Here is a 26,056-nt window from a genome sequence, read left to right as displayed (position 1 = left end):
CTGTACAGGGAGAGATGGTTAAATACAGCAACCACGCAGCAAGACGAAACGCTCGAGCAATTCAGCCGACTGCAACACCGACTTTGACCGTCGCACCTCCAACTTCAGTTGTCCCACGAGCCACGATTACAATCACCAAGACAAGCTCGGTCGCTCCGACTTCCACAGTGACGCCGACCACGACTCCGATGGTACCAACGACTTCCGAACGGCCTTCTACTACCGAAGCGGTAGCAGCTGAAGCACCAACGACTAGCAAGCCTTCGACTACTGCTGAAGCTCCAACAACTACCGAAGCTTCAACGACTTCCGAGAAACCGACAACTACCGAAGCTTCAACGACTACCGAGAAACCGACCACTTTCAAACATCAGAAGACTACTGAGAAACCGACAACCACTGAATCTTCAACGGCTACGGAGAAACCCACAACCAAACCTTCAACGTCTACCGAGAAACGGACAACTACCCCGAAACCAACTACCACAGACAAGCCGGCTACAACCGAGTGGTCGACCACTACCGAACAACCTTCCACAACCGAGGAGCCGACAAAAACTAAGCGACCCTCTTCGTCTGAGGAGCCGACCACTACAAAGCAGCCCAGCATAACGAAGGCAGCCGACTCGACCACGACCGAGGTATCGATCTCGGCAATTGAAGAGGAGAAAACCAAACCTATAACGTCAGAAAAAGCAGACACCTCTGTAGCCTCAACAAGTTTCGAACCAATCACAGAAAAAGCAGACACTTCTGTAGCCTCAACAAGTTTCGAACCAATCACGGAGAAGCCTGAAGATGGAATCCCGAAATTAATCAACCCCATTGGCCAACTGAAAGTTTATCGAGGACAATTGTTGGTGTTTCACATTCCTGAAGACACATTCTATGACAAGGAAGATACACTTACTCCAAACATGACTCTCGAGATAAGAACAATAAACTGGAAACGTTTAGCAAAGTCCTCGTGGATCAATCTTGACGCTGAAAATCAAATCATTTATGCTTTACCCATGGACAAAGACAATGTTAATATCAGTGAATTTATCATTATTGCTAGGGATAGCGAAAAAAACCAAGGTCTTAATGTGATTGAGGTGAATGTATTGGACGATGATTCAGCATCTCACAATCACCAAGTTGAGCTTGTGCTCGACCATGATTTTGAGCAGTTCTCCGCTGATTTGAATACCAGGGTCTCTCTTTTGAAAAAGCTTGCGAAGTATGCACATCTGGAAGTGAATAACATTAGAGTAGACGATATTACCAAAGGCTCTGTCGTCTTGAAACTCCACTTCGATACAATCCCGGAAGACGATTGCGATTTTCCTTTAAAGAGAGCGTTCTTCGACGATGAAGGTAACGTCAACTCGAACTTGAGCAAAGCTCTTAAACCAGACTTCGAGGTGAAAAAAGGATCCTTTGAAGGCCTTGGACCCTGCAAGGGAGGTGTTATTGTTGCGAGGTCAGAAGGCCCGTCTGGAAAATGGGAAACGTATGTTATTATCCCGGCTGTTATCCTCGTGGTCGTCTTGCTGTTTATTATCGGTTGTCTCTTCCTTGTTATGCGTTCTCGGCGCAAGCGAAAGATGTCTCTAGAAGATAAAAACGTGTTCGTTTTCCAGAAGAAGCCGTCTGTCTTGCAAGAAGAATATGAAATCAAGGAAAGGCTGCTCAAGCAACCACTTGTCCTGCCGAACGAGAAACCCCCACTCCAACCTCCCACTTACCCACGAAGCCCCTCGCTGAAACACGCAAACGGCGACACGACCCCCCTAGTGGCAGGTTACCAAGCTCCCTCCTTCACGTCAAGTAGATCTCCCAGTACCCCAACAAGCCCCGGTGGGAATAGCCCTCGGAAACCCACGTACTCGGGGTACCGGCTACCCCCTGCGTATGTGCCCCCGTGAGAAAAAATCAAGTCATTTTTCTGCGTGGAGAGTTTGCTCAGATTATGCAATGGCACAATCGTCGAAGGAATGTTTTTTTTACACGAAATCTACTTACAACAAAATAACATAAACAAAACGTCTACGAATTGTAATTAAACGTTAGTTCGTAGGGGTACCAAGATATAAAATATACAACATTTGAAAAAGCAATCCAGTTTTGGCCGAAAGAAGAAAATGAACCAGTATATTGCATTGGAGCTGTAACGACGCCTCAGGTTTCCATTGATAGCCCCCGAGTTATCAGTACTTTCGACCAGGGTTTGTTTAACAGTGTAATGCAAGTCTGCTTTGGTGCCAATGTTGAAGTTGCGCTTAGTTTTGTAGAGCATATATATCACGGTGACTTAAACAACATCTCGCGAATTTAAACATTTTACACTGAAAAATGACAGTGTTTGCCTTCCTGGTCAAAGATTGATGCGAATTTCAAAGGACTACAGCTTGCATTGAACGTGCAAGTCAATTTTCTGAAGGCATTCCCTTTTCGCTTCCCGAAAAAAAATTTTCCGCAATTGTTTGACTTTGCTTCAGACAAAGAATTACCATCTTTTGATTTCTCAGTTAAAGTTCTAAGAATGCTTTATCGCAGCTGTTAAAAAAGGATCAGTATCCCTAGTTTGAGTGAATACTATAGCAACACGCATATATAGAAGGCTTTATAAAACGAGATAAATGAAGAATTAAGTTTGCGAATTTGAATCGGAGCTAAAAGACACTGTCACAATGTTTTGTGTACAAACATCATAGACAACGGCTTCCAACATAAATGAGTTCACTTGAAAGTTCTGAGTTTCGCCGAAATGCGATCGACCCTGAAAACTAACGCTGATTCGTACAGTATATTTTAGATTAATACAGTCGCCAAGCTATAATGTTGCCAGTTTCTGCTTCAACAGTAGTTTGGCTATTCAATCGCCATGTAAAAATAATGTGATTCGGTTTCATCCCATTCATCTCTTCGTCATAAAACAGCAAATACTAAGTCTTCATTAAGCGCATCATTATGCACTGATCAACTCGAAACTTCAACATCCCCTTCTTCCCCCCCCCCCTGCCACGGGCAAAGCACGGGCATTTGAACTTTTGAAGATTGGATCGTTCAAATTCCCGCCCCCTCGGGCCAAAATAGTGTTCAAATGCCCTATCCTGTCGTCGGATTTGTCTGTCTGTCCCCAACTTTTGGAGTCCTTTTTTGTAAGCCAATCGCTCAAAAACGCTTTATCTCTTCCTTTAAACTGTGCTTTATGGCTGTTGGCGACTTCGGCGCCTGAAAAAAACATTTGAAACCTGACTCTTCCGGTTCAATTTTCCCCACCCCACGCAGGCAAAGGTCAAATTCCCCACTCCCCGGGTACAGAAGATAGTCAAATGCTGGGGGATGGAGGGGATGTTGGAATTTCGATTTGATCGGCGCATTATTTCCGGGTGTCCAAATAATTTAATTTTACAGTAAGTCAGAAAAGCATCACGCGACCCCTTCACTTTAAGATAGTAACGAGAGAAATTTGCTTAAGAAAGGAAAAAGCAAATAGAAGTAAGTACTCTTTCCTAGATTTTTCAAACCTCGTTTCCTGGTTTTACAGCCCCTCGTCCTTTCTGTGGTGGGAGGATGACAGACCCTGGGTGACTTACTCTACGAAGAGTGCATTCTCAAGATCACAGGAAACATCAATTATATAATTTTTGGAAAAAGTTGTAAAATGAAACGCAGCATATTTTTAAAATCACGCCCATAGCTTTTAAACTGAAGTTTACAAAGATTTGTATCGTAATACTGGTTTCGTCTCTTCGGCTGGGATATTGTTCCTCGGTCAATTTATACTTCTACCTATTAGATACATATTTTTAAAGGTTATTATTCTTGTATTTTTCTTACCTCTCAAAAAGGCTGTCAAGAGATTAAATCCCTGTTTTTAGCGTATTTGTGAATAATTTAATTTATGGTCAAATTGATCAAGAGACAGGACATCCCTCTTAAGTGCAAAAAAAAATTCCTGTTGAAAAATCGTCGAGGGCCCTTAGGTCGTCATGACGCTTTGTTGAAATACTCCGTAACATGGATGGCGCAGTGGTGAGAGCACTCGCTTCCGATCAAACCAGAATGCAGAGATGGATTCCCAGAGGGTTCTCTGCTGCGAGGGGTTTTCCTCCAGTTCTCCGGTTTTCCCCTCTTCACAGAAATCAAACTAATACCCCAGGGCTAAATTTAGTTGATGTTTAAGTAAAGGTCATTATTATTATTATTATTATTATTATTATTATTAAGTCATATATAACATTGCCATAACTTCGTGACAATAACAGTATTAACAAAAGTTTCAAGCTCACGATACATCATCAGTTTAATGTGTTGTTTCCTTTTGCACTGTTTTAAATACGTTTACAATTTGAGTACTTTAGTAACAGTTACAATTCCGCTAATGCAAGTGCACGAGTCTTAATTACATAATCGAATCACAAGAAGCAAAGATCATTGTTGTGTTGTAATTGCGCATTTAGTTCTGGCTTTAAGCGGCTGATGTAGATCGCTTCTTTGAGTTTAAGACAATATCTAGGTTTGCCTGAATCTACAATCTTGAAACAATCAACCGAACACTTACAACTAGTTAGTTACAACTAGGTGAACCGTTCAGGTGTTTGAATACATCAGAATTTTGGTCAGTCGAGAGACGCTCTTTTACCCTGGTTGCAAAGTGGCGTGGAAACAACACATTAAACTGATTTTGGCATGCGTCATGCCGAAACATGTCTTTAGAAAGTTGTGTCGTGAGCTTGAAATTTTTGTTAATATTATTATTATTATTATTATTGTTATTATCATTATCATTCTTCTTCTTATCATTATCATTCTTCGTCTTCTTCTTCTTCTTCTTCTTCTTCTTATTATTATTATTACAATCATTACGATTGGTGCCTCAAAGTGCTTCTCAGTAACTTTCATTTGATTGGTCACACCTCAGGATTTCATCCACAGAAGACTCCAAAAGTTAAAATTACATTAAGGTGCTCTTGAGCGTATTCCTTTGCAATTGGGCGGACAATTCCGGAAAAGCCGAGAATACACTGAATATTCGGAAATCGTGTTCTTCTCAGACTTATTCCGTTTTGCGTATAAACGGACTGAGGAAAGTTATTTGTGTTCCAAACGGAATGGAAGTAGCACAGCTTACTCGGAGTTTGCATTCCTTTTTGAAATAATTAAATTATTAAGTGCACAAATGCTCTTAATGAGTGCTTCGTTAATGTAATCAACTTACCATGGCCACACCCGCTGGAATTATATTACTTTGCTGGTCCCAAGCTTGGGCGTGTTAAGAGCACTGATATGCAACGGAAACATTCTGGACATTCTACCCAATTGCCGCGGAGTGAGCATTTCCGAAAAAAATAGAGGTGTAAGAGAGGCGTCTCAATTACGGGTATTATCTCATTCATTTTGTGGAAGGAGACACTAGTTATTATTATTATTAAATATATTATGTGAAAATTTTGCAAAGGTTTCTTAGCTTTGTGCGGTCTCCAATATGAAACGAGGAAAACATACGATCATACACTTCTCTCCTCAAACCTTTTAACGTTCAAGAATTAATGACTAAGTTTTGCTATTTTGAGGATGATTTCCATACAGTGAGTCACTAATTCATAAATGGAAACAGACGTATAAGTGTGAAGAAATGCTTTTCTTCCTTCTTACGGGCAGGCGTATATTAAGGTTCTTTGAGTGTGTAATCCCATATGAAAGGAATAGAGAAGGCAAGGAAACCTTAAGGCAATTGTGACCACTAGGAGGCTATCCAGTCATGTTTTTTGTGGCAATAGAGAAGACAATACCCACATCATTAGTCACAGAATTCCATCCCTGGGAAAAGGGAAATAGTATTGTTTACAGACAAACGGCCATTCATTTGCATATGCATATGCTTGTGTTTGTAGCCGATATAACGCGTGCTCTGATTGGCTAATTGTGACTGAATTGTAGGGCATTATTCTCCCGTAATGCCCACGGGCCGATTACGGGCTTGCAAAAAAAAAAAAGCAAAAGGTAATTAAAAAGCCATATAATATACTACTTACTAACCGAGCTACAATACTCGTCACATTTGTTGGAACACCCATCCCCGTTTCCCCCTTCCTCCAATGTTGATTTCCACAACTACTAGTAGTCGCCCGAAAAATTCTCACACAACATTGAATTGGGGGAAGGGGGATGTGGTATAAGCTACGATCTTGTAACACGATGATTCTGTCCATTCGCTAAGTGTTCCAACTAAATATGTCTAGTATTGTAGGTATCGGAGAGGCTGAACATTTACGCACGCATGCGCTGACGGACGGAATGTTTGAAGACGAGACGAGAAAAATATGCAGTACCTCCAGACGTGGCGCTGGAGCGTCGTACCAAACGAGTCATCCCGGGATTTCGGCCCGTGCGATCGCTTTTGGACTCAGTTGGCCCTTCGCTGCTTTCTGCTACCGACCTCGCGTCCCGGTATGGCATTGAGGGAGGGATATGTTCGCCCCTAAACCATATGAGACAAATCCCACACCTACTCACAGCTCCAAACTGCCCTTGTCATTACAATTTAGCGTAAGATTTCGATGGCTTATATATTCGAGAGAAAAGTCATTTTATCTGTCATATGGTAAGCACTGGAGTCGCAGATTACAAAGTGCACGCATGCGCCCTGCCGAAGGTAACATACATGCATGCATATTTCATCTCGAATTTCAGAATAATATTTCTAGACATTACAGCTAACATACATAACATATACAGATATATAACTAAATATTAAATAATACTTAAAGATATATTAATCAAAACGAAAAGCCGCTGTACAAAATCCGGCCCTGGAGTAGCTTAAAACCAGTGAACTCAGTGGTACGGGAAAAATCAGGTAGCGCATTTCGCAACGTACTTATCTAATACGTAAGAAAAAGAACTAAGACCATAACTGGTTGTTCTAGGTTTATTGAGGGACAGAATGTAATTTCCACGAAGATCATGCATAAGAAGAGAACGGGCGAGAAAACGAATTTTTCACATATGCAGGACAAGCCTTTCCTTTCTTTAACTATGCTTATTGCATAGAGATGTAGAGTTTGACTTAAGTGGTACGTAAGAGGACAGGTAATCGCAAATATAAATCTCATTACTCTCTTATTTACATTATACCGTTTCTTTGACAAGAAATTACTTAAGGCCAGGCCGAATTTCCTATGATAAAACGTCTACGTTAACAGCACGCACCTTGGCTACTCCTTAGTATCCGCCTAGAAATCTTCTTCTCGATACTTTTTCCTCATTTGATGAGGACCAGTCTCCGCTTGCCTCCTTCATGCCCAAAAGGAATTCTGGGTAATTCGGCCGTTCCATGACAAGGGAAGACCCCCGATTCTCATTTCATAGATTTTCTTATGAGTGTGGAGACACCCAGTCCTACCGGCAAAATACAGCAGCGATTGAAGTTTTTAGCTTTCAAAACTTGCTCAAATTGTATCGGTAGCTCCTGGAATTCGTCCACAGAACGGCCAGAGAGACGACTTCACTGGTGCTGTGAACCGCCATGTTTACAACAGAGCAATTTAGGCGTTCCAGTCTGCATGAAATCATCTCTCACCTCTGTCTCGAGAAGACCAGACACGCACGGTTCTTACATTACGTTTATGCCCCTGCAGAATCAACCGAAATCTCAACTCCTTGTCAAAAGTTAACCAGCATCTTAATATTTTTGGTAGGCTACAATACTCGTCACATTTGTTGGAACACCCATCGCCGCTTCCCCCTTCCTGAATGGGGGAAGGGGGATGTGGTAACAATCTTACGATCTTGTAACACGATGATTCTGACCATTCGCTAAGTGTTCAAACTAAATGTAATAATAGTTTATTAAACGCCACTCTTGCAGAATAAGACAGTGGTGGGTCATATATACCTTACTGGAAACGTACAGTTACAAAATTATGAAATCTCTCAGGGTGGCCTTCAACTTGCTCATAGCGCTGCTGACCTGAACGCAGTTGATAGCCATGGTTAATAGTGCACCGGTTCGTGAGAATATAGCTGAGAGGAGGTGATGTCCTAGCCTTCGATATAAATTTAGCGCAAATGGCATCGCGGTGGTCAGCGAGGGATCCGAGCCCAGCACTGCAAAGAGCCGTGTTATAATCGACATGCGGAAAGATAATGCGCATCGCCCTCCTCTGAACCTCTGAACTGCTTCTAACTCATCGGAAAGATAAGCAGGAAGGCCCGATCACACTAGTGCAGCATACTCGAGCACAGATCTAATAAGTGCACAGTAGATGCCCACTAGGTCACTCGGTTGTACTCCAGCCTTCTTTAGTGACCTTAGCGCATACAGGCGTTTGCTTGCTTTCTTCACGATATATTCAATATGCACATTCCACGTAAGATCACTACTTAAGTGTACTCCTAAGATCTTGTAGGTTTCCACTCTCCTCACCGAGGAGCCATCAATGTCTAACATGCCTGGACTTGCCGGGAGGTACTGCAAAAAATTGATAACTAACTCCCTACATTTTTTAGGGTTAAGCCGCATACCCTTACTGGACGCAAAGGACCTAATGTCAAATAGCTTGTGCTACACCTCGGAACCACTTCGAAAACCGTGGTGTCATCTACATATTTTAAACGTGTAGGCCATTGAGCTTCAAATATGTCTAGTATTGTAGCTCGAGCCGTACTGGGGAATATTGGCCCTCGGTCGTTTTTGTACGGACCGAGCGCAGCGAGGTCCGTACTGCCACGACCTCGGGCCAATATTCCCCAGTACGGCCCTCGCGCTCGGTTAGTAAGAAGTTAATAATAATAATAATAATAATAATAATAATAATAATAATAATAATAATAATAATAATAATAATAATAATAGTAAGTGTTTTGCACAGACCCCCCCGCAAGGGTACAACTTTGTAACACGAGAGCAAATTGCAAATGATCTCACACGTTTCCAAGGTTACATTTGAATGACGATAGTATAAATTTGACAAAAGTCATCTGTTTTCACCAATCCTTTGAATGAACTTCACATAAAATTAAAGGGCACGCTGTCAGAATTTCAATTTCACTTCCTCTTTGCTTGAACTTTTTTCTTGGATGAAAGGAAATAGTGCTCTGCATGATTAAATTGGAAAAAATGTGATTTTTATCCGGATTCTTCATCTTTATTTGTCAGAAATTATCGGAAAGATGGATATTATAACTGACAAGGAAAATGGTTACAAGATCATCAACTCTTGTGAAAAGTCATTCTGCGGACAAAACGACCTTGTTGTTAGCACTTTAGCTACAGAAAACATCAGTTTATTATGATTAGTTTATATTACAAAACTGACCTCCGGGGCCTTGTAACAAACTGAAAGTGCTTTTTTATTATCACCATTGGTGATTGGTAGAAATGTCTCCAGCTGCTGTCTAAACCAATCAGAGAACTCAGCAGCAACGCTTTTTTCCCGCGCTCAGCGCAGTTTACGTGCATTCTTCTGATTGGTCAGTTGGATTCGTCAAGTCCTTTCTAATTGGTCAGACAAATCTCAATGAGTTTTAATTGGACTAACTAAACACAACGTATCCTCGCTTCCATTATTTGATTACAGAACCCATTATATCCTAAATTATTTCCTTAATACGAAGCATATTTCTTGATTGAAACATTTTAACGCTAACAGATTGAACGTTAGTTACTTGAAAGAAACCCGGCTATCTATCCATACGAATATTCTATATGGGTTGTATATTAAGTGAGATCTCCTCCAGACCCTGTGCAGTGTTTTTGAGTCGCTACAAAAATTACTTGATCAATTCCATGCTTTTTAAACAACGAAAGAGATCTATACTTTTATCGGTTTGCATTCTATTTCTACACCTCGGATTCAGCATATAAATTTACTTTCCTTTGACCTCTTTTGTTCTGACGTGTTTTTTAAACAGCGTTCTTTTCTTCTACTGGTACTTATTATTATAAAAAAAAACTTAGTAACCATTCGACTCAAATGATTATCACTAACCTGCCAGAAAGACAAAATCAGAGGAATTGTAATTAGGCAAAAGGAATAAATTGAAACTATGCTCCTTTGCGCAGGATTTAATCTAGGATTGTATCTCCAAAAATTAGATAGTAGATAAAGGTCGGTGCTCTTGATTACTTTGAAAGCCGGTATTAAAGAGACATGAAAAAAGACGACATTGCCAACCCAAGATATGCGCAGTTTCACCAATTCGATTCAGAACTTTTTTTCTTAGGCACGTCCATTCGAAAGAAAAAAAAAACTTGAATTAAAGCAACACACGAAGACAATATTTTCCATATTCAAGTGATGATTTAAGACGACAAATTGTAGAAAAGTTTTTGAATTAATTTGTACATTAGAAATATTAATCTAATATCACGGCTTAAAGCTAATACTCTAGTGCTTTTCAGTACATGCTTTCGCTATAGTTGTCCGCAACAACGGGCAATTGTAACCTTGATATTTACAACGCCAGAAGACCTTGGTCGCGTTTGTCATGGATTTTAGTTTCCGTGTCGTTGGTACTCTTCGAAAGAGCCGAGAGAGGGTCCAGCGGAAACGGCCTTGGATTTCCATCTCGTAGAGAAGAAGGTACATGCAAAAGGTCGACTCTTTGACGATCCCCTACGTAACAGAGCTGTCATTTTTTTGGAATCCCGAAAGCCACTTAGACACATTACCATCAGGTTCCAATATGCTACTTACACCAGTCTTGATCAGGCCAACCAGTGAACTTTTATTCTCTGGTTGTTGGTTCTGCTGGCGCTGCTGTTCACGACGATTTTGCTGTTGTTGTTGTTGTTGATGTTGATTTTGTTGTCTATACTCCTCTTCATCACTGTCTCCAAGAGTATACACTACGGGAGGCTTTTCGCCCGGCAGCAGCGACCCGGAACGAATGGAGTTTCCTTGGTTTTGCTTGCTCTTGCTTTGGGGTTTAGTGCCATTTGGAATACTTCCCTTATAGTTTTCACGCCTCAGATCAGCCGGCACCGTGTTTCTGAAAGTAGACAAAACTTCAGTCTTCGGGTTTGACGACGTATTCCACCTTTTGTCCCCATCAAACCCTTGTACATCCCAAAACTCCAGAGACGATTGGCTGGAATAACTTCGAGTTCTTGTAACATTGTAAGGGTATTTGCCATGCGGTATACGCGTGGGCCCGTTGGTTTGCTGATGCGGATAAGTGTTCTGCCGATACCTGATGTCTTTCATCTCAACACTTGTCTTCCCCGATCCTTCACATGCCTTGTCAAGTGGGCTAAGATTGCGTACAGGTGTTGGTTTTACTAATAAATCCCTTTTCTCTTCAACATCGCAATAATCTGTGTCGAAAATGGATTTCTCGTGCTCAGATTTAAGGCTGAGGTCGCTCGAGACATTAAACAACGAAGCTGGATATTCATCAAAGTCATGCTCTCTGGACCACTTCCTTTGGGTCCTACCGCTCTTAAAAGCTGGACTCTGACGATAGACATCGTCTTCTTCTGGTAGGTACTCCAAAGTTGGGCTTCGTCGCTGACCTTGAAAATTGTATTGAGCAAGTTCGTATTCCGAAGTATCGCCGCTGTAACGAGAATTCGTGCAACGATGATTACCATACTGAGAGCTACCGTCTCTTTTGAAATTGTGTTGTTGGTGAACTTTATGATTTCCTCTTCGTGAATCATCGTAACTCTTTCGAGGATGATTGAACCCTTTTCGTGAGTAATCGTGACTTTGTTTCGCATCATCGTAAACTCGTCGGGAAGAGTCGTAATTGTTTCCTTTACGATTGAGATCTCGACGTGCACCTTCGTAACTATGTGTTATGTGATCTTGATCCAGACGAGCACTATCGTAATTCTGTCGATTACGATCGTGATCTTGACGTTTACCATCGAAACCCTGCCATGTGGGGTAGTGATCTTGACATGTACTATCGTAAACCTGTCGCGCATCATCGTAACTACATCTTGCTCGATGGTGAATTTGATGGGCACCTTCGTGACTCTGTCGTGTACTATGGTGATCTCTCCGTACACTATCGTAACTCAGTCGCGCTTTATCGTGATGTTGCCGTGCTTCATCGTAACTCTGTCCCGTATCAGGCCAACTTCGTCGTTTGGCTTGTCGGTAAAGTTTGTCTTGTGGTGTGTATGTTAAAGATGCACTGTCCTCAATGTCTTGGTAAGATGCTTTCGGCATTTCGGAAAAGTCACTCTTCCCATCATTTTCCGCTCTTACAGAGACATTCAACGTAGATCTTTCAAAATATTGTTGCTGTGTTGACAGAGAGGGCGAAGATGCCTCGCCAAACGACGTCTCTGGAACCACAGACGTTTCCTTTGTCGCTGTGGAGAGGTTTAGCATGGACTTCCCCAGTCCCTTGATTTTTGTTGTTAAACTCGGTCCAGTAGTTGCTTCTTGTGCTGCAGTTTCACTTTGGATGTTTAACATTGACTTTACACCTTTTAGCTTTGAGGAAATATTTTCAGCAATGTTGGAAAAGTTCATGTCGAACACGACATTCCTCATCGAAGCTTCCTCTTCAGTAGATTCGATCTTCCTGTGGGTGTAATATGTGGGTATATTTAACGGAGTTGGTTCTGTATCATCATCATCGTCCCACATGGCTCGAACGTCAAAGTTCGCCCTTTCCTCGTTGGAGGCGAACTTAAAAGGATTTTTCTTATTGTTCACCGTGTCTGTATTTGTCGAATTTGCTCCTTGCTTTGGTCGGTTTGGGGCTGCATTAGGCACCGTCAAATGTCGCCGACTTGCAGGACTACCGTTGGGAATATTTGACTTGGGGCTGAGACCTTTCTCATCATCTCCAACGTTATCTTCTTTGGAATTGTTGGAAACCGACAGCATTGAAGGGTAACGGTTGTTAAAGTGGACTGTATGAGATGTGAAGTCGATCTCGTCCTCGTATCGTGGCCGGAGCGTTCGTCGTCTTCTCTCTTCTACTACTTGGGGCTTTCTTCGGCGCTTATTCACATAACAAGAAATACCAACTGGAATTCCAACTACAGTAAAGATCATTGCTAGAGGGATGACATGTTTCAAAACTCCCCACTCAAAAGGCGGTCCCGGACCTAACAAACCGGAGTCGCACGCACCGAAGAACTTGAACATTGCTCTTTCAATAGGAAATGTTTCTGTCATGGCCTTTTGAAAATTAGCCGTGATCTTTGACTTTTCGTCAACGAATTTCGAATGAAGTTCTCTGTATGTTGTTTCAAGGCAAGGAGAATAAGGAATATTTACAAATACAATGGTGAGCACTCTGGCATTTTTGTTAAAGTTCTTGATCCAGATAGTACTTGGTTTCTCGTTGAAGGAGTAACCCGCCAACTTTCTGGCAAAATCAAATCGCATATGCAGGTTGGTCATAAATTTTAGGTAATTGAACTTCGTTCCCATTTTGAAATCAACTTCGTGACTGTATTCGAATCCGTTTGCCCGAACGCGAAGTTCAAACGTGATCGCAAGCAGCGAAGATCGTGTACTATTACTGACGATGAATTTGTAGAAGAATCGACCCGCGTTTCCTGGCAGAGGGAAACCATATACTTCGCGTGTTCTTTTGTCAAATTGGATCCACGACGAGGTACGGATGTCTCCATAGTGGTAAGTTTTCATCTCAAAGCTAAACTCTGATATATCGCTTTTTAAATCTTGAGTTATTGAAATTCGAAATGGCCGACCAACAGTAACAGTCGGCTCTAGCTTGAAGAACGTGGGCAGGGAAAAAGATGCTGGCGAAAGCGCGGAACGAGTTACACCGCTGGTTGAGTTGCTAACTGACGAAGGGCTCTCGGTAGAATTTACTGATATCAGCGAGAAGAATAACTTGAGAACCGCTAGTGCTTTTGACATTGGAGAACAATCTTGTTTTCTTCATGGGAGCTTACTTTTGTTCAACGGAAGCTGTGTTAATTTTGTCTGGTCACGTTTCCCGACGCCGCACACCTGACAAAAAGAAAGCAATTGATAATTCGTACTGTTCTAAAAATAGTTTAAAGAGCACTCAGTCCCCAAGTTTTTTCTCAAGCAAATTTGTAAAACTAATTGAGTAACTCGGCGCAAATTTTTTTTTGATTGGGTCAAATCCTTGATTTTGTCTGCCTTTTTGAATTGTCGAAAATATTTGAAATCCCGATTGTTGTGCCCGAGGTATACAAAAATTTGGTTTTATCAACGGAGTTGATAACGTTAATTGGCCACCCGGCGTACAGAGATTCTAAAAGCTGATGTTTCGAGCCTTAGCCCTTCGTCAGAGCGAATCGAGGAATTGTGGGTTACGTGTAGTTTTTATAGTAGAGTAGGAGCTACGCTATTGGTGGTAATGGCATGGCAACGTGAAAAATAGGAATATATTAGTTAAATGAAAAGCGTTCGTTATTACCGTGAGGATTAAGGGTGCCGATTTGGAAGATGAATTTTTGTTCCAGATTCTTGCGGCTTTCCGTCGTACCTAGATGTAGGGAAAGGCCGCAGATAGCCATGTGTTTTTTGGAGTGGTTAGGGAGATTAAAATGACGTGCGACTGGCTTAGGCTTGTTTCAAACGTCGTGCTACTGCCGTGCCGAACTCAAATGAATTTGGCTTGGCCGTGGCACGACGATGGCACGGCAGCGGTTTCAAATGTCGAACCTAATACAGTCGCGCCAAATTCAAAAGAGTATGCAAATAATGCAAACTGGTAATCAAGAATTACCGGAAACTTCCACTAATCTCATCATCAACACCCCTAGACCTTCGTGCATTTACTTCTTGCCTAAAATTCACAAACTTAACAACCCAGGTCACCCTATCGTTTCTGCCTGTAGTTGCACCACCGAACTCATTTCTAGCTACTTAAACAGGATTATGACGCCTATCGTCAAATCTTTGCCATCATATATTAAAGACAGTACACACGCACTAAAAATTTTCCGCGATTTCAATTTCTCCGGCCAAGACAAACTTATTTTCACCATGGACATTACATCTCTGTACACAGTCATTCCCAATAGCGAAGGTCTTCAAGCACTTGAACACTTTTTCGATCAACGCACTGTCAAAGAACCAAGCTCGGAAACGCTCCTCCGCCTTGCATAACTAGTTTTAACGCTTAATTGTTTTTCATTCGCCGGCAACTATTACAAACAAATTAATGATGTAGCGATGGGCACAAGAATGGGACCCAGCTATGCCAATCTTTTTGTAGGATATGCTGAACACCAATTTTTTAATCAGTACAACCGCCCCAAACCTGAACTCTACGGCCACTACATCGACGATTGCATCGGCGCTATTTCATCCAGCAGAGAAGAACTCGATCATTTTATAACCTCCGTCAATTCTTTTCATCCGGCTCTTAAATTACCCGGGAAATTTCGGAAACTTCATTGGCTTTCCTAGATATCAAAGTTTCTATTAGTGGCAACGTGCTATGTACCAGTGTGCACTACAAACCTACAGATTCTCACAGTAATTTGTTGTATTCATCATCACATCCATTACATGTCAAGAACTCCATTCCTTATTCTCAATTTCTTAGACTTCGACGTCTATGTAGTGATGACTCCGATTTTTCCAGCAAATCAGAAGAGATGTGACAGTTCTTCGAAAAACGTGGCTATCCTGTCTCTGTCAAAGCGGGCCATCATCGCGCCCAACAATTTGATCGACAGTCATCACTACAAACGTCACAAAAAGATAAGAATGACAGAATTCCATTCACCCTCACTTTCCATCCTCATAATCAGGCAGTCAAAAGTATCATTCTTTATAATTTTAAATTACTCCAAAATGATCCCAAGACTGGTAGAATCTTTTCGCAACCTCCACTTATTTCATTCAAACGCGACAAAAACGTAGGCAACTTTTTAGTTAGAAGCGCGCTCAAAACTAACGAGCAACCCGGCACTTTCAAATGCGCGCGCTCACGATGCAAAACCTGTCTTTTCGTTGTTTACACTAGCAAGATATCGGGACCCAAGCGATCTGTTAAGATCACCGATCGTTTCACATGTCCCTCCGCAAATGTCATTTATTGCACAACCTGTACGTTATGCAATAAATTGTACATTGGTGAGACAGGTTACGACTAGGTGACCGATTCCGCAAACACCTTCGCGATGTTGAGAAGAATGACAAAGATGCCTCTAAGCCAGTCGCTCGTCATTTTAATCTCCTTAACCACTCCAAAAAACACATGGCTATCTGCGGCCTTCAGAACAAAAATTCATCTTCCAAATCGGCACCCTTAATCCTCACGGTACTAACGAACGCTTTTCATTTAACTAATATATTCCTATTTTTCACGTTGCCATGTCACGTTGCCACCAATAGCGTAGCTCCTACTCTACTATAAAAACTACACGTAACCCACAATTCCTCGATTCGCTCTGACGAAGGGCTAACGCTCGAAACGGTCTCTGTACGGTGGCCAATCTACATTATCAACTCCGTTGATAAAACCAAATATTTGTATATTACTTCCCCACCGACGCAGCACCACAGTTTCTTTAGAAACTACCCCCTTTATTCTGCAGTAAGCCTGATGTCACGACACGCACTAGACTCATTCCTCCAAATGAATGACGGGGGTAGTTTCTAAAGAAACTGTGGTGCTGCGTCGGTGGGGAAGTAGTATACAAAAATTTGGTTTTATCAACGGAGTTGATAATGTAAATTGGCCACCGTACAGAGATTCTAAAAGCTGACTTTTCGAGCGTAAGCGCTTCGTCAGAGCGAATCGAGAAATTATGGGTTACGTGTAGTTTTTATAGTAGAGTAGGAGCTACGCTATTGGTGGTAACATGGCAACGTGAAAAATCGGAATATATTAGTTAAATGAAAAGCGTTCGTTATTACCGTGAGGATTAACGGTGCCGATTTGGAAGATGAATGATCCCGAGACTGGCTGATCCCGAGACTGACTGACTGACTGATCCCGAGTGACTGACTGATCCTGACTGACTGATCCTGAGACTGACTGATGAATGATCCCGAGACTGGTAGAATCTTTTCGCAACCTCCACTTATTTCATTCAAACGCGACAAAAACGTAGGCAACTTTTTAGTTAGACGCGCGCTCAAAACTAACGAGCAACCCGGCACTTTCAAATGCTCGCGCTCACGATGCCAAACTTGTCTTTTCATTGTTAACACTAGCAAGATATCGGGACCTAAGCGATCTGTTAAGATCACCGATCTTTCACATGTACCTCCGCAAATGTCATTTATTGCATAACCTGCACGTTATGCAATAAATTGTACATTGGTGAGACAGGTAGACGACTAGGTGACCGATTCCGCAAACACCTTCGCGATGTTGAGAAGAATGACAAAGATGCCTCTAAGCCAGTCGCTCGTCATTTTAATCTCCCTAACCACTCCAAAAAACACATGGCTATCTGCGGCCTTTCCCTACATCTGGGTACGACGGAAAGCCGCAAGAATCTGGAACAAAAATTCATCTTCCAAATCGGCACCCTTAATCCTCACGTTGCCATGTTACTACCAATAGCGTAGCTCCTACTCTACTAGAAAAACTACACGTAACCCACAATTCCTCGATTCGCTCTGACGAAGGGCGAACGCTCGAAACGTCAGCTTTTAAAATCTCTGTACGGTGGCTAATTTACATTATCAACTCCGTTGATAAAACCAAATTTTTGTTTATTGCAGAATACTCTTTTTCTTTGGCCATCTCAGTTTTATCAGAAATAACACACTAACAGCGCTGACAAACATCTATATAAACGCATCATTTGAAATTAATTATCTTTTACATGACGTTTCATGTGCCTCTGCATACATCTTCAAAAGTGACGGTTAATACAAAATTGGAGTTTAAATATACAGGATCACTAAATTATTAACTATTAACTATTAAGTAACAATAGAGCTGACAAGATTAGTTTTCGTCACCTCTATTGTTACTTAATAGTTAATAGTTAATATGTTAGTGGTCCTGTATATTTTAAACTCCGATTTTGTATTAAGCGTCAGTTCTTTTACCGACATTTGTAGTTTATCTTTGAATCTGTTTCCGTTGACGACATTGTAAGTTTTTGTTTATAGCAATGTGGCGGACTTAAAGATCATAAGGCCGCAGTAGTACAAATTGTTTGACAAGATAGGGTTCTGCATTTGACGTCACATCTCAGACTCGGCTCAGATCTCATCTTTCACGGCCATCGACCAAAAATGGGTTAAATTAAACCAAGCACAGAAAATGATAGCCTGAATTTTAGCCGCTTCCTTCGCTTGCTAAGTCACTTAGCTAGCGAAGGAGGCGGCTAAAATTCAGGCTGAGAAAACAAAGGATAATTCAAATGAAAAAATGTTGTCACCGATTTACTCGAGAAGCTATTCAAATTTATTTGAGCGAAAAAAAATTGTGGGTTAGGTGCACTAACTTTAATTTCTATTTCTCTGCTTTAATACGCTTTAAAAAGCACCTTTTAGTTTAGAATCATAGCGAAACTGACACGCTCTTCCACCAGGAAAATCTTTCCTTAAAAAACTAAAAAAACAAACAACGTATCTCCGTTTCATCCTAAACATTGCTATACGAAGATAAATACATTAATAAGTAATAGATAAGAGAAAAATCGAAAGTGTGATAACTTTGTTTGTTGAGCACTGGAATCACGTTTGCCACAAACGAGCGCATGAAGAACTAACGATATTCCGTTTAAAACAACTCTTTACGCCGCAACGCTTCTTACTTAAAATCATCACAAAAAAAGTATTTATTCTGCTTCTTCTAACGAATATGTATATTTGACTAATGTAAAAACTCAATTGGTGCCCATTTGCGAACCGCAAAGCTTTGATTTGCTTTCGCAACTTATGGTTTTGTGAAACCTTGGTCGCCTCCACGCTGTTTTGCGGCCTCAAACAGGCCATATCTAAACACGTACAATAAACGGAGAAACTATTGTTGTTATTCAGATCTCTCAGTTGTCGACGAATTGATTAACCTGTAGATAGTTGAAAACTCAAATTAGATTTGTTTTGGCAGATTCAACTGCAGCCATGTCTAACGTGCAAAAATTGAACCCCAAACAACATCTTCAACGTAGTGTTTTCACCTTGAAATAGTCTGTAAAAGCTGCCTATATTGGAATTTTTATCACTTAACCTCAAGAAATAAAGTTGTTTATGTTTTAAAGTAGGAATAATTTAAATTGTTGTCGAAACCACCAGAAGGATAACCGACTTAAAACACAGTTAGAATAACCTGTTCAATATTTCGCGACTTTTCCAAACGAATGCATGCATGCAGGTAGCCTTACTACAATTACGTTTAATTATGTAGCTTTATAAGTTTAAAGCACTGACTAGTTATTTCTGAATAAGAGTATGTCGCTGTTTTAATTGTTAACTTAGATTGTTTGCATTAAATTCACTGTTTCTCACTAGTTTCAAAGTATAACCAAAAAAAAAAAAAAAGTTTTGCCGAAAACATCTAGTCGCCTAGCCGCTATCAATACTGAAATGTACAGAGACCTGGCAAGTTGTTTCGAAGTTCTTTGTTCCAAGTTATACAAAGTTTATGAAAAAATTCTTATAATTTTCTTCGCTATAATCCCTTTAAACGATTTTTGCATTTTTTTATGGTTTGGACTGAAACAACGCATTGTCCTATTGGTAGCTAGCGATAACCTAAAGAAAAAAAAAAGTCTTCGTATTATCTCAAATTCTTGGGAATCTTAAACTTTTTAAATAGAAGAAATGAGAACCATCCTATTTTTCTCGTGTTTTGGAGTAGTTAGCAGATGTCTTAGCTAACAATTACAAATCAAGGCGCTAACGGAACGTTAAAAATAGATCAATGCAGGTTTCTTTTGTACGCAAACGTTTAATGCGAGACATCTGCACATCTGAAAATAGTTTCCGGCTAATGCCAAGTACTTTGTTTTCGATCCTAATTGAAAATACTAGAATAAACCCATTTTGATGTAGATTTGATTGGAAAAGATGGAAAGTTCGTGGGCGTTTAGGACAGAGACACACTTCGTTTCTTGACGGAAAGGAAAATCATTAGCGAAGCTTGAAATAAGTTCTCTATGATGTATTTCAACTGAAAGTCGAATTAAAAGAAACAACATTTTTTTAACTTGATGCTTTCTTTGGTGAAAATTTCTTAAATTTGTCAAAATGAGAACAGAAAGAAAAACCTCTATCTTGGGACAACACCTCTTTTGTTGTATAATCGTCGTGCAAAATACTGCAATGCAACTTTTACCTGAGTAAATGATGAGTGCTTGAGACGTTATGTAGTGGAAAAACAGTGAGTAGGCCATTAGTAGCTCTCTCAGTGCAAGAGACTGCGGAGGGAAGATCAATCCGGAGGATCATTTAAGAGCCATTTTCTTACATTGCTTTCCCCGTGGGATTCTTTCGTGTCAGAACGATTTTGAATAATTTAGTCGCTGCGGAGCAAACCGTAATTACGCCTCGTCTGCGTACATGTCTATCATCGTTGCCCGAGGAAACAAAAATATGAAAATTTAATCACCTGCAATTGATCGCTTGCGTTCCCTAGCGCATGTGCTAGATGCAGCAAACACCACATTCTCGTTCCCAGAGTCCGCTTTTCTTTGGTCAGCGTCAAGAACACGGACTCTGGCCACAGCTAAAAATTGGCGCAGTCGCGGTAATGGTATGATGTTGTAACCGTTTCAAATTTTCTGAGAATGCGCAGAAGGGCCGGAAGTCCGTGATTCGCGGACAAGAATGCAATGCCTGTTTCTCGCTGCTGCTTAATAACAACTACCTAAAGCTGAATGATATTTCTGGTCATAGGATCTAGTCAGCAGCTGACTAAAATCAAAATAGATAGCACTCGTTTTGGCTCCCCAAAACGAGGATTCATCTCTCATGAATCACCAAGATTTCCGTGATGTCTCAGCATTATCTGGTTGCTATGACAACACTCTGCGTTCCCTACTCGATCAATATGAGCCCATCAAGAAACACCTATTACGGTTAGACCTGCTGCCCCTTGGTATTCAGATAACATCAAACAGGAGAAAGCTTGAACGACGCTGGCGTAGCACAAAGTTAACAATTGATCGAGAATTATACACGGAGCAGTGCAAGCGTGTGAATCAGCTTATTCATAAGTCCAAGATGAAATTCTATACCAATACAATTGAGGAGAACAGCGATAACCAAATGCTTAAGTCACTGCCCCAACCCTGCTGCAAAACACTTTTCAGACATTTCAGGGAGAAGGCCGGGTAAAAGAAAAAGGCAACCGATTTTGAATCCATCAATTCTGGCCTAAATATCTCAGAAAAGAACACACATTTTTTAAATTCAAGTGGCTTTATTTGCTTTTATATTTATTGTTCATCATTTTTAACTACCAGCACTGCATGATTCAATATGCTTAGAATAAAAGATATTACATCTATCTCTTTTTTCGTTCGGTCAAGCTCTCTCCAGTTTGGGGAATGAAGAGGAGAAGTTCATATTCATCGAACCCCAAGGCCCTCCTCCTCTCCAAAAAAAACAAATACAGAAAAAACCCCGCTCATTTCCGAAAAACAAATTGCAACACTACGTAGACGAGAATGAACACTCGACCTCGATCCTTAAGACGCTCTTTCACACTAAGTCGGTCTCTAAGATGATGTGCTATGACCCTATGACGTGATGGGCTCCTGCTCAGAAACAATGTACCACAAAGACTTTAGATTTGGCGAGGTTGTTTATGCATTGGTCTTCTACAACATTCATGTCTTTGTTCTTTTTTATTGTACGATTGCGATTTTTTTTTGTGGCGTGACAGTGAAAACGATACTTTTGAAGCTTTCCAGCGATGCTCAAGTTAATATTTCGTTTCGATTTTACGGTAAGCTTATATATATTACGAAATGTAGGGAAAGATATTTACAACGGAGAATTCCCCATTCGTCACATGGAAGGTTTAATCCTTACATTGTAGCAAATAATGTTCACTCCATGTACAGACAGGACCTTATTGCAAAAATGTTACGTAACATTAGTAATGTATTTATTAAACATGTAGTCAGTAAATGATTAAGATTTTCAAAGAAAAGTCTTTTACTAGTTAATAACATCCTCTGCAAACCCAATTTTTATTCTTTTCAAAAAGATACACCTAGAGGCTATAAACTGTTGGGGAAAAAAACGTCATTCATACGCGGAACACAAATGTTTGCTCGTTGGCACTCTATTGATAGATATACCCAGTTTATTGAAAAAATGCTTTGTCAAACGATTACGCTTTTTCCTATTTGCGGGTCAAAATATAACGAAGACTCTACCCCAGTGGGAAATGTTTGTCGAGGAGAGCCACGTGACCAGCCCAAACCAGGGTCTCTCTCCTCATCGACAAAGGGACCCTGGGAACGAGGATGGTGTTCAGGGGTGTCAAACGTACTGCCCTTATAGAGTAGGCAACATCTGCCCTTGAAAAATCGGAATCCCCGATATGTCGTAAATGTCAAAATGTAAAGATGGCATCAAAACATGAAAATTGCTTGCTGGCACATCTTATGTCGCTAAATATCAAAATATCATGGTAGTAGCAAGATATCAAACTGCAGTCCTCAATGTGAAAAAGTATCGAGTCAGTAAATATCGGACCGCTGTTTGAATATCAAGGATGACGTTAATTATCAATAATATCAAAGTATCAATAGTCACTCGCTGGCATGATACTTAGATATTCTGCAATCCCACACACAAGAGACATCAAAGGACTTTATCAACTCGTGATTGAGTATGGGATGACAAACTTAATGGACGAGACAGAGTTGATTGCAGGAAGTTTTAAGGAGAGAACGTTAGGGTTTTCTTTATCTCTAAATATTAAAACTTTTTTCCTTGGAAGTTTTTCTTTTTATTTGCCAATTCTTTTCTTGAAAAGCACTAAGTGGTTCAAGTTTGAGCGTACGAGCTCCTCATAGCTACTATGCAATGACCAAATGTCTCGTCTTAATGTCAAGGAAGTAACCAAAGAGATCAACAGTAGGCAAGTTAACTTACAAGAGGACAACTGGTTGGTGGGTACGTCGTCTGCTCTTGAAATATTGAGAATGAATGATAAAAGGTAGACTGCGTTCCTCACAGATTATTTAAAAGAAATTTCAAGCTCACGATACAACTTTTCAAAGACACTGATGATGTCTCGGCATGACTCATTGACCGAATGCATAAATGCTGGCCAAAAATTTGTCTATGTGCAAATGAGACTCACTAGCCTCGCTCTCAAGCAACATTTCTTTTGTATTTTGTTGCAAACGAGGCTAGTGAGGCTAATTAGCACATAAACAAAAGAATATTTTTTTAGTCGCCATTTCATTATGCATTCGGTCTATGCCATCATCAGTTTAATGTGTTGTTTCCTTTTCCACTGGTTTAAATACGTTTACAATTTGAATACATCAGCAATTTGGAATTTAAAATACAGTAACAGTTACAATTCTGCGCCAGCAAGTGCACGAGTGTTAATTACATAATCGAGTTTCAAGAAGCAAGAATCATTATTGTGTTGTAATTGCGCATTTAGTTCTGGCTTTAAGCGGCTGATGTGGATCGCTTCTGTGAGCTTAAGACAATGTCGAGTTTTGGCTGAATCTACAATCTTAAAACAATCAACCGCACTCTTGCGGTTACAACTAGGTGAACCGTTCAGGTGTTTGAATACATGAGAATTTTTGTCAGTCCGGCAGGGGCGTAGCAAGGGGAGGGTTCCAGGGGTTCCAGAACCCCCCCTCTCGCGTCAAGGAACCCCCCTTCTCCTATTTTTAACGTTGATTTTATCCCAGCAAGGGTGTAATGGACTCTCGATTCCTGAAATTCTCCGTTTTGTTCTATGCTTACAATAAGTACAGTGAACGTCATTGTGTTAACTATTTGCGTTTCACTTGCATTTTCGGAGACATGAGACAGAAATCCTGACATTGAAGCAGCGCTGGAGTTTTATGAGAACGACCTTCCTTCTCCTCATGTGGTTGATGTTGAGCTCCTGCGATGGAAGAGAAAGTGGTGCAGCACTAAGGATGCCGACCTCCCCACCAGTGCAGTTCAGACACTCGCAGCATACACCTTATTTCAAAATGGCCGCCATTTTAGTATTCTTTTGTTTGATTGCAAAGTGGCCCTGTTGGCCTCGTTCAAGGGTAAATATTCTTTTGAATTCTACGTTTGAAAGCGAGACCAAAAGGGCCAGTTTTTAATGAAACAAAAGAATACTAAAATGGCGGCCATTTTGGAATAAGGTGTATGCGATCGAGAGTTCTTTCCTAACATTCACACCTTGATCTGCATGTTGTGCACGTTGCCGATAACGTCAGCTAAATGTGAGAGCGCTCATTCAGTACACTAAGAAGGTTAAAAACATACCTGAGGTCGACCATGTCAAGCGAGCGAGAGGCTGGGCTGGCGTCGATGAACATCAATTACCACCGAGAAATAAATATCGAGGAAGTGATAAACACGTTCGCTCAACGGCAACCAAGGCGTCTTATGTTTACATAGCGTAAACGCCAAACTCTTGTACGTTCGTAATGTAAGGATTTTAGACCAACCGTTTTCGAAGGAACCAATTTGGAGCCCCCCCTCCTAGAAATCCTGGCTACGCCCCTGGAAACCGTCCTTATTTCTGCGAATCTGATTGTGTTCGCTTTCGGAGCAGTTAGTAGATTTTAAATAAAATGTACCAACTGTTTCCTACGAAATTCAATGGTCTTAGTGCAGCTTCTAATAGTGCTGTATTACTCGTAGTTCCATACGTACTCAGCCCTGCAGTAACAAGGGCTGTGATAACTGAGGTGTTGCACCCTGGGAAGAAACTTAGCGAGCAATACTTCACAAGGAGTCGACGTATGATCTTAGTTTTCAATTTGATTTCTTCAGTGTCCCCATTAAGTGGCTTTTAAACTTCTATTCTCATCTGACACGAAAATAAGGGTTATATTCATACGGATGGATGTTTCTATTAGTGGCAGCATGCATGACTTCTTTTGCGTTGAAACGCTTTGGCCCTCGACCAGTCTTTAGCGGAATAAGTCTCTTGTCGACACTGATTTTTGCATTCACAGCATAAAAAAAGTTCTACCACAATTGCATAACCAGGAAGTCTCGATGATACTCCATGGAATGCGGCCCATCAGTTTTCCATAATAGGGACTTCACGACTGAAACACGTCGGCTACGGCGTAGACAACGCCACAAAGCGAGTATATCATTGGATAAAAGAGGGGAAAAAAATCTCTACTGCAGGTGCGTCACGCATTTCAATGCATTTCTTTGCCGCACTCAGCAAAACAACAATCACGGGAACCCAACGCGCAAATTAAACCAAAAGCCTTTGAGAGACATTTCTAGGCTCCTTATTATTTATAAAGACTCTCTAAAGAGATGTTTTTATAATCTTTAAAAATTTGACCTGTTAGGATATCTTACCTGCATGAAAATTAAGAGTCCAAAAATTTTAGGGAATGATATCTTTATTTCAAAAATTGCTAGCTGAACGTTACCTTGCAAGAACTTCAACCGAACCATTTGCTCGTCAGAAACTGATAGGTGACCTTTTTAAGAGTCAAAAATTCCAAAAAATATCACTTCCCTAAACGTACGGGATTACTTTTCCTTGGTTGCAAAACTTTTAGGTGATGTTTTAGCCGAAATCTGTAGCTGTTGGCAACGTAGAACCGAAATTATTAGATCAGTTTGTTCCGAACACACATTTGACCGAAGATTATCGTTGGGTGCCCCTGAACAATGCAATATCACCAAATTTTAGGTTTTGAAGACAACGTAAACAGACAACAATGTGAGCCATTCGTTTTGTATCTTTACTTTAAAGCTGTTCATACCCATACGGTAAAGTTGCAAGATAGTTTCCCTCTATCGCACAACGTGAACAAGATGAAATAATACTTACGATATCGGTAAGTTATATTTTGGTTCCGTAAGGCTGTTATAGCTGGGGAGTGGGTTGTGAGGCTGGGCTCTCACAAACTCTCGAAATGCTCCCAATGCGACACCAAGAGCCTCTGTCAGCCAAGTCCAACTTCTGGCCTCCCTGTGGCGGAACTGGCACC

General features: G+C 40.9%; 2 protein-coding genes across 2 annotated transcripts in view; one reads left to right on the top strand and one right to left on the bottom strand.

Moving 5' to 3' along the window:
* LOC138017601 (uncharacterized) overlaps positions 1–3,871 on the top strand; it is a 42,833-nt gene extending 38,962 nt beyond the window's left edge. Inside the window, exon 8 of the mRNA XM_068864643.1 lies at positions 1–3,871. This exon is cut by the window's left edge and continues 135 nt beyond it. Within this exon, the coding sequence (XP_068720744.1) occupies positions 1–1,910 (1,910 nt within the window). The 3' untranslated portion in view covers positions 1,911–3,871.
* Positions 3,872–9,369: 5,498 nt separating this feature from the next.
* Positions 9,370–20,359, bottom strand: LOC138016515 (uncharacterized protein DDB_G0283357-like). Its single transcript, XM_068863677.1, has 2 exons — positions 20,221–20,359; positions 9,370–13,943 (listed from the first exon to the last, which is right to left on the bottom strand). The coding sequence occupies exon 2, from the start codon at positions 13,848–13,850 to the stop codon at positions 10,611–10,613; it is 3,240 nt and encodes a 1,079-aa protein (XP_068719778.1). The 5' UTR covers positions 13,851–13,943; positions 20,221–20,359; the 3' UTR covers positions 9,370–10,610.
* Positions 20,360–26,056: the final 5,697 nt, after the last annotated feature.

The sequence above is a fragment of the Montipora capricornis genome, chromosome 9 (genome assembly GCF_036669925.1).
Source record: "Montipora capricornis isolate CH-2021 chromosome 9, ASM3666992v2, whole genome shotgun sequence".
NCBI lineage: Eukaryota > Metazoa > Cnidaria > Anthozoa > Scleractinia > Acroporidae > Montipora > Montipora capricornis.
This window is presented reverse-complemented; position numbering and strand designations above follow the sequence as displayed.